Source organism: Melanostigma gelatinosum (genome assembly GCF_949748355.1).
Source record: "Melanostigma gelatinosum genome assembly, chromosome: 10".
NCBI lineage: Eukaryota > Metazoa > Chordata > Actinopteri > Perciformes > Zoarcidae > Melanostigma > Melanostigma gelatinosum.
In genome coordinates, this window is record NC_136643.1 from 23812423 (window position 1) to 23821741 (window position 9319).

The 9319-nt window shown below is 43.2% G+C and overlaps 3 protein-coding genes across 3 annotated transcripts; 1 reads left to right on the forward strand and 2 right to left on the reverse strand.

Moving 5' to 3' along the window:
• Positions 1-2141: 2141 nt before the first annotated feature.
• LOC306783379 (gamma-crystallin M2-like) lies at positions 2142-2886 on the reverse strand (the record flags this gene model as incomplete). The annotated part of the gene is made up of 3 exons (XM_079277001.1): positions 2142-2420; positions 2514-2756; positions 2854-2886. The coding sequence occupies 3 exons, from the start codon at positions 2884-2886 to the stop codon at positions 2142-2144; spliced, it is 555 nt and encodes a 184-aa protein (XP_079133127.1).
• A 1919-nt stretch (positions 2887-4805) lies between these two features.
• On the forward strand, positions 4806-5550 carry LOC306783382 (gamma-crystallin M2-like; the record flags this gene model as incomplete). Its single annotated transcript, XM_079277004.1, has 3 exons — positions 4806-4838; positions 4936-5178; positions 5272-5550. 3 exons carry the CDS (start codon positions 4806-4808, stop codon positions 5548-5550), a joined length of 555 nt encoding a protein of 184 aa, XP_079133130.1.
• Positions 5551-8075: 2525 nt separating this feature from the next.
• LOC306783380 (gamma-crystallin M2-like) lies at positions 8076-8820 on the reverse strand (the record flags this gene model as incomplete). The annotated part of the gene is made up of 3 exons (XM_079277002.1): positions 8076-8354; positions 8448-8690; positions 8788-8820. The coding sequence occupies 3 exons, from the start codon at positions 8818-8820 to the stop codon at positions 8076-8078; spliced, it is 555 nt and encodes a 184-aa protein (XP_079133128.1).
• Between the last annotated feature and the right edge of the window lie 499 nt (positions 8821-9319).

The following is a 9319-nucleotide window of genomic DNA, read 5'->3' on the forward strand; positions in this document are numbered from 1 at the left end:
ATGGACCCAAAATGTTTCTGAAACTTAATCTGTGACATCATGAAAACTGTGCTAGCTATCAAAATGCCCATTTGGCTCAATAAAGTCCAGCGTTTTGTCAACGTTTTAAACTTCAAATCATTGTTCTACGTTAATATATCGCGAGTCAATAGCCCAAAGTTAAGTGTTATTTTTAACTCTCTTCACGGCAAAACCCCATTCAAGTGAATGGAGAAATTTTGCTCAGTTTTTCGCGATTTTCGGGAAAACCGCTGGGCTAATCTGTCTAGATAATACATAGCACACAATTTCCGATCAGCCGCACGTTTTGATGTATTTTTTGCGCAGGTGTTGGCAACGCTGTGTGAGGAGAAGCGCGGCAAACTTTCTGGCGGTTGAAGATGATTATTATTAAGCCCGATGGATTATATACAGTGTGCTTTGGCACAGGCAGTTTTACTGCATTGGTCACCATACACGCAAACACGCAAAGCTGTTGTTGATAATATCCGCAGTGTTCCTTCAAAATACTGTAGAAACACTAGTGTCCTGAATATTTTAATAATACTAAAGGTGTTGTGCTGACGACAAAGCAAATCTCAATGCTTCATCATTGCAGAACAAAACACTGCACCATAATAGCGGAATTAGTCGAACATTTAACCTTAATTTGAATGAACTGACTTCAACTGTTAACTGTTTTAGGTCACTTCATGGTAATCTTATGCCGTGTTCACACGGGTCGCGTTGATTTTTTGACGCGCGTCGAGATTACATACAAAGTCTATGCACAGACGCGATGAGACTGGCGCGCCGCGATTTTGCGATGGCGCGGCGCGTTGGACGTGTTGCAGTGCGGTGGACGCGTTGGACGCCGCAAAATCGCCAATGCGCGAGTTGAAATTTTTCAACTTCAGCGACATAATCGCGTGCCGCTGTGGCGCGATAGCCTATCAGCGTTGAGTTGCTCCCCCTGTCATCACTGGCTTCCTGCCGTTGTTGAATCAGGAAATAAATCCTGTAGCCGTCTGTGTTCACCCAGAGCTCTACGATACCTCATATCAACAGAGACCGGACCAAACTATGTGTATGCATGTGTGTGTGTGTGTGTGTAAACCATACGGTACAAACAATGAATAGACGCTGCCGTATTTACGTCTACGTGACGTTATTGAGTGCTGGTGGAGCTGCTACGATGTTAGCATAGCCTAGCACCGATCCATCAGAGCTACATTGAGAAGACCAGTAACCTACAAATCGGCATCATTACGTCGTTATTTCGGAGTCCCTTTTTGTCGGAGAAGACAAGTACAAATCGGCATCATTACGTAGTTATTTCGGAGTCCCTTTTTGTCGGTTTATTGCCGTTGAATCACAGCCAAATCAGTTTATTTTGTGTTCCTACAGCTGTAGTAAACAGCGACCGGTGGCTTGCTAGACACAGTGAATACAGCTCGATACAATCCACGGAGCTCCTCTGAACAATATTATGAACCAGACATGACGGCGTTTGGCATTCCGATGTTTGAGGGACTTCCACAACACGTACAAAGCAGCAATTGTCCTTATTCCTTTCACGGTTGACAGCGGAAATAAATGGCGGCCAGGTGAACGGCTTCCAGGACGATAAACCACGCCCCCTCTCCGGCGCTACGAGATTTTGCGGCGTTTGATGTGAACACGACCGGCGGCGCGTTGGACGCGATTGTGCAGTGCGTTGGACGCTTTTTTGCAGTGTGTCAAAAAATCAACGCGACCGGTGTGAACGCAGCATTAGGCTTGTACTTGCCGCTAGCAGTGCCCGAAAACAAATTTTAGGCTCAGTGGTTGGACGTTTTCTTACCAAAGAGGTCGTTTGGAGTCGTAGCTGTTTAAACTGACCATTGATATTTAAAAAAACAAGGCATGAATAGAGAAGTAATTTTATGCTAAGAGGCATAAACAACAAACCTTAGCCAACATTAGCTTTCTTAAGTGGCTACCATTAGTTAACTTCTCATCTACAATATGACAATTTAGATGCCTCACTTGTTTATTTTGATTTCATTGTCAAACCTGTGATTATCTGTAGTGCAGTGTTGTGACAGTTGGGCAATAAGCTTGACAAAAAGAAGTGCAGAAATGATTCATTTAATTTGCATTTGGAAACATTTCGTGAACATTTAGTAGTAGGAATCCATGATGCGCCTCATGCTCATGAACCTCATGCCGCTCATGCCCATGTCCCTGAAGCTCCTGTACTCTCCGGGCCTCATGTACATCTGCTTGCCTCTGTACTGGGGCTGCTCGTACATCAGCCAGTGGCCGTCCATCACGTTGCAGGACTGGCACTCGTTCATGCGGTAACGGTCCATGATGTGGTCACAGTCGTCCATCAGCTCGTGACTCTGACCACCGAAGTTCTCCCTCTCGTAGATCTTCATCCTGAACTGACCTCTGTGCTGTTTTGTAGAAACAAGAGAAAAATATTGATTATTTCAGAGATAAAAAGGTATCACTCAAGGATCAACTTTTAAGGTCTGTTTTAAACCTACCATGGGGATCATACGGCAAGACCTGATGCAGTCCCTCATGCCCATCATGCTCATGTGGTCGGCGTACTCGCCCCTCCTCATGAAGTACTGGCTCCCCATGTAGTTGGGGCGGTCGTAGACCATGAAGCAGCCGCTCTCCACCCTGCAGGAGTGACACCTGTTCAGGTAGGAGGACATGTCGGAGCAGTCGCTCATGCACTCATAGGAGCGACCCTGGAAGTTCTTCTCCTCGTAGAAGGTGATCTGAAAACAAGTGAATTGTAATGTTTAGAAATAAAGCAGTGAGGTGAATATGGTGACAGTCATTTTTGCTTATTACAAAAACATTTTAAAACATTACCTTGCCCCTCATGTTCATGTCGGTGTTGCTCATGGTTGCTGTAGATGTGCTGTTGCTGACCTGCTTGCCTATCTGGTTTAACCCTTTCCTTTTATACCTGACCATGGTAAAGAATCAGTGACCCCTCCCCCTCAGAACCCCATTACTCAGCAACTTACTATGGAAGCCAACAGAATACAGAGGTTTTGTGCATTTTTCAGGGGCTGGGTGCCTTGTAGTCCATGACAACTGACACTGCATCTGTGATGCTTCACGAGGTCCTGACAAAAAGATTCCACGTGTTGCCACGTTGACCAATAGGAGCACAGAACTGATAACACGGTAAAGAGGGATGATGTTGGTGTTGCTCAGTGGAACTTTGAAAAATAGGTCAGTTATGTTGTCTTTCATTTTTTATAGCTTTTACAATCTCAAGATTATCAAACACAACGCTTCTGACGCCATTGTTTGTTCACATTCTTGTTCTCGGAAGTCAGTCCCAAACACATCTTTCCCTTTATTAGTCCCACAGTTGGGAAATTTACAGGATTACAGCAGCATAGTGGATCGCCCAAACAAGAGACAGTGAAAAACAATGTATAAAAACAAGTATTACAAATAAGTAAGTCAGTAATAAACAGTAAGGAAAATATGCTAAGTAATCAAACTTATTCAAAGATTTAATAAATACAGTAAGTGTGAATTTAAGTATGAATATGCTTGGATACGTGTTTTGTTTTTGAGAATCAGCTAAAAGTGTGAATTTTAGTTTTATTTTAGCTTCAAAATAAAAGCCCCACAGAGTAACTGTATCTTAACATTAAGCTCAGAATGAGGTTCATGTTAACAAATGTTAAGTTCAAGTCTTTCCATCACAAATACAGAAATGTAATTTTCAAAGGTATGTATCTCAAACAAAGATGTATATCTCCAGTACAGAAATGACGGGAGCCATTTGTGGACTGTCCATCACGAACACAAGATTCAATCCAAGAGTATAAATCTAAAATGCAGAAAAGAGAGAAGCAATATCTCAATTAAACCTCAACGATACAACCGGCAATATTGGTGTGTATATATATTGCGACGTCTCCGGGCAGTAGCAGCTGAATTTTCTAATTATTATTATTATTATAAAACAAGACAATGTAACATATGATATTCATTTAAATTTGTTTAAATTTGTGAACACTAAACAGTGCCTCATGGGATAGTTGACGTCTCCAATAATATCAGAATCATGCAAACATAATGTTTAAACTAAAATTCACACTTTTAGCTGATTCTCAAAATCAAAACACGTATCCAAGCACATTCATACTTAAATTCACACTTACTGTATTTATTAAATCTTTGAATAAGTTTGATTACTTAGTATATTTTCCTTACTGTTTATTACTGATTTACTTATTTGTAATACTTGTTTTGATACATTGTTTTTTACTGTCTCTTGTTTGGGCGATCCACTATGCTGCTGTAATCCTGTAAATTTCCCAACTGTGGGACTAATAAAGGGAAAGATGTGTTTGGGACTGACTTCCGAGAACAAGAATGTGAACAAACAATGGCGTCAGAAGCGTTGTTTGATAATCTTGAGATTGTAAAAGCTATAAAAAATGAAAGACAACATAACTGACCTATTTTTCAAAGTTCCACTGAGCAACACCAACATCATCCCTCTTTACCGTGTTATCAGTTCTGTGCTCCTATTGGTCAACGTGGCAACACGTGGAATCTTTTTGTCAGGACCTCGTGACGCATCACAGATGCAGTGTCAGTTGTCATGGACTACAAGGCACCCAGCCCCTGAAAAATGCACAAAACCTCTGTATTCTGTTGGCTTCCATAGTAAGTTGCTGAGTAATGGGGTTCTGAGGGGGAGGGGTCACTGATTCTTTACCTTGGTCAGGTATAAAAGGAAAGGGTTAAACCAGATAGGCAAGCAGGTCAGCAACAGCACATCTACAGCAACCATGAGCAACACCGACATGAACATGAGGGGCAAGGTAATGTTTAAAAATGTTTTTGTAATCAGCAAAAATGACTGTCACCATATTCACCTCACTGCTTTATTTCTAAACATTACAATTCACTTGTTTTCAGATCACCTTCTACGAGGAGAAGAACTTCCAGGGTCGCTCCTATGAGTGCATGAACGACTGCTCCGACATGTCCTCCTACCTGAACAGGTGTCACTCCTGCAGGGTGGAGAGCGGCTGCTTCATGGTCTACGACCGCCCCAACTACATGGGGAGCCAGTACTTCATGAGGAGGGGCGAGTACGCCGACCACATGAGCATGATGGGCATGAGGGACTGCATCAGGTCTTGCCGTATGATCCCCATGGTAGGTTTAAAACAGACCTTAAAAGTTGATCCCTGAGTGATACCTTTTTATCTCTGAAATAATCAATATTTTTCTCTTGTTTCTTCAAAACAGCACAGAGGTCAGTTCAGGATGAAGATCTACGAGAGGGAGAACTTCGGTGGTCAGAGTCACGAGCTGATGGACGACTGTGACCACATCATGGACCGTTACCGCATGAACGAGTGCCAGTCCTGCAACGTGATGGACGGCCACTGGCTGATGTATGAGCAGCCCCAGTACAGAGGCAAGCAGATGTACATGAGGCCCGGAGAGTACAGGAGCTTCAGGGACATGGGCATGAGCGGCATGAGGTTCATGAGCATGAGGCGCATCATGGATTCCTACTACTAAATGTTCACGAAATGTTTCCGAATGCAAATTAAATGAATCATTTCTGCACTTCTTTTTGTCAAGCTTATTGCCCAACTGTCACAACACTGCACTACAGATAATCACAGGTTTGACAATGAAATCAAAATAAACAAGTGAGGCATCTAAATTGTCATATTGTAGATGACAAGTTAACTAATGGTAGCCACTTAAGAAAGCTAATGTTGGCTAAGGTTTGTTGTTTATGCCTCCTAGCATAAAATTACTTCTCTATTCATGCATTGTTTTTTTAAATATCAATCGTCAGTTTAAACAGCTACGACTCCAAACGACCTCTTTGGTCAGTTATGTCATCACTCTAGCGCTGAACATTCCGTGTAATACACACCCATTATAAAATGTGAAATGGACCCAAAATGTTTCTGAAACTTAATCTGTGACATCATGAAAACTGTGCTAGCTATCAAAATGCCCATTTGGCTCAATAAAGTCCAGCGTTTTGTCAACGTTTTAAACTTCAAATCATTGTTCTACGTTAATATATCGCGAGTCAATAGCCCAAAGTTAAGTGTTATTTTTAACTCTCTTCACGGCAAAACCCCATTCAAGTGAATGGAGAAATTTTGCTCAGTTTTTCGCGATTTTCGGGAAAACCGCTGGGCTAATCTGTCTAGATAATACATAGCACACAATTTCCGATCAGCCGCACGTTTTGATGTATTTTTTGCGCAGGTGTTGGCAACGCTGTGTGAGGAGAAGCGCGGCAAACTTTCTGGCGGTTGAAGATGATTATTATTAAGCCCGATGGATTATATACAGTGTGCTTTGGCACAGGCAGTTTTACTGCATTGGTCACCATACACGCAAACACGCAAAGCTGTTGTTGATAATATCCGCAGTGTTCCTTCAAAATACTGTAGAAACACTAGTGTCCTGAATATTTTAATAATACTAAAGGTGTTGTGCTGACGACAAAGCAAATCTCAATGCTTCATCATTGCAGAACAAAACACTGCACCATAATAGCGGAATTAGTCGAACATTTAACCTTAATTTGAATGAACTGACTTCAACTGTTAACTGTTTTAGGTCACTTCATGGTAATCTTATGCCGTGTTCACACGGGTCGCGTTGATTTTTTGACGCGCGTCGAGATTACATACAAAGTCTATGCACAGACGCGATGAGACTGGCGCGCCGCGATTTTGCGATGGCGCGGCGCGTTGGACGTGTTGCAGTGCGGTGGACGCGTTGGACGCCGCAAAATCGCCAATGCGCGAGTTGAAATTTTTCAACTTCAGCGACATAATCGCGTGCCGCTGTGGCGCGATAGCCTATCAGCGTTGAGTTGCTCCCCCTGTCATCACTGGCTTCCTGCCGTTGTTGAATCAGGAAATAAATCCTGTAGCCGTCTGTGTTCACCCAGAGCTCTACGATACCTCATATCAACAGAGACCGGACCAAACTATGTGTATGCATGTGTGTGTGTGTGTGTGTAAACCATACGGTACAAACAATGAATAGACGCTGCCGTATTTACGTCTACGTGACGTTATTGAGTGCTGGTGGAGCTGCTACGATGTTAGCATAGCCTAGCACCGATCCATCAGAGCTACATTGAGAAGACCAGTAACCTACAAATCGGCATCATTACGTCGTTATTTCGGAGTCCCTTTTTGTCGGAGAAGACAAGTACAAATCGGCATCATTACGTAGTTATTTCGGAGTCCCTTTTTGTCGGTTTATTGCCGTTGAATCACAGCCAAATCAGTTTATTTTGTGTTCCTACAGCTGTAGTAAACAGCGACCGGTGGCTTGCTAGACACAGTGAATACAGCTCGATACAATCCACGGAGCTCCTCTGAACAATATTATGAACCAGACATGACGGCGTTTGGCATTCCGATGTTTGAGGGACTTCCACAACACGTACAAAGCAGCAATTGTCCTTATTCCTTTCACGGTTGACAGCGGAAATAAATGGCGGCCAGGTGAACGGCTTCCAGGACGATAAACCACGCCCCCTCTCCGGCGCTACGAGATTTTGCGGCGTTTGATGTGAACACGACCGGCGGCGCGTTGGACGCGATTGTGCAGTGCGTTGGACGCTTTTTTGCAGTGTGTCAAAAAATCAACGCGACCGGTGTGAACGCAGCATTAGGCTTGTACTTGCCGCTAGCAGTGCCCGAAAACAAATTTTAGGCTCAGTGGTTGGACGTTTTCTTACCAAAGAGGTCGTTTGGAGTCGTAGCTGTTTAAACTGACCATTGATATTTAAAAAAACAAGGCATGAATAGAGAAGTAATTTTATGCTAAGAGGCATAAACAACAAACCTTAGCCAACATTAGCTTTCTTAAGTGGCTACCATTAGTTAACTTCTCATCTACAATATGACAATTTAGATGCCTCACTTGTTTATTTTGATTTCATTGTCAAACCTGTGATTATCTGTAGTGCAGTGTTGTGACAGTTGGGCAATAAGCTTGACAAAAAGAAGTGCAGAAATGATTCATTTAATTTGCATTTGGAAACATTTCGTGAACATTTAGTAGTAGGAATCCATGATGCGCCTCATGCTCATGAACCTCATGCCGCTCATGCCCATGTCCCTGAAGCTCCTGTACTCTCCGGGCCTCATGTACATCTGCTTGCCTCTGTACTGGGGCTGCTCGTACATCAGCCAGTGGCCGTCCATCACGTTGCAGGACTGGCACTCGTTCATGCGGTAACGGTCCATGATGTGGTCACAGTCGTCCATCAGCTCGTGACTCTGACCACCGAAGTTCTCCCTCTCGTAGATCTTCATCCTGAACTGACCTCTGTGCTGTTTTGTAGAAACAAGAGAAAAATATTGATTATTTCAGAGATAAAAAGGTATCACTCAAGGATCAACTTTTAAGGTCTGTTTTAAACCTACCATGGGGATCATACGGCAAGACCTGATGCAGTCCCTCATGCCCATCATGCTCATGTGGTCGGCGTACTCGCCCCTCCTCATGAAGTACTGGCTCCCCATGTAGTTGGGGCGGTCGTAGACCATGAAGCAGCCGCTCTCCACCCTGCAGGAGTGACACCTGTTCAGGTAGGAGGACATGTCGGAGCAGTCGTTCATGCACTCATAGGAGCGACCCTGGAAGTTCTTCTCCTCGTAGAAGGTGATCTGAAAACAAGTGAATTGTAATGTTTAGAAATAAAGCAGTGAGGTGAATATGGTGACAGTCATTTTTGCTTATTACAAAAACATTTTAAAACATTACCTTGCCCCTCATGTTCATGTCGGTGTTGCTCATGGTTGCTGTAGATGTGCTGTTGCTGACCTGCTTGCCTATCTGGTTTAACCCTTTCCTTTTATACCTGACCATGGTAAAGAATCAGTGACCCCTCCCCCTCAGAACCCCATTACTCAGCAACTTACTATGGAAGCCAACAGAATACAGAGGTTTTGTGCATTTTTCAGGGGCTGGGTGCCTTGTAGTCCATGACAACTGACACTGCATCTGTGATGCTTCACGAGGTCCTGACAAAAAGATTCCACGTGTTGCCACGTTGACCAATAGGAGCACAGAACTGATAACACGGTAAAGAGGGATGATGTTGGTGTTGCTCAGTGGAACTTTGAAAAATAGGTCAGTTATGTTGTCTTTCATTTTTTATAGCTTTTACAATCTCAAGATTATCAAACACAACGCTTCTGAAGCCATTGTTTGTTAACATTCTTGTTCTCGGAAGTCAGTCCCAAACACATCTTTCCCTTTATTAGTCCCACAGTTGGGAAATTTACAGGATTAC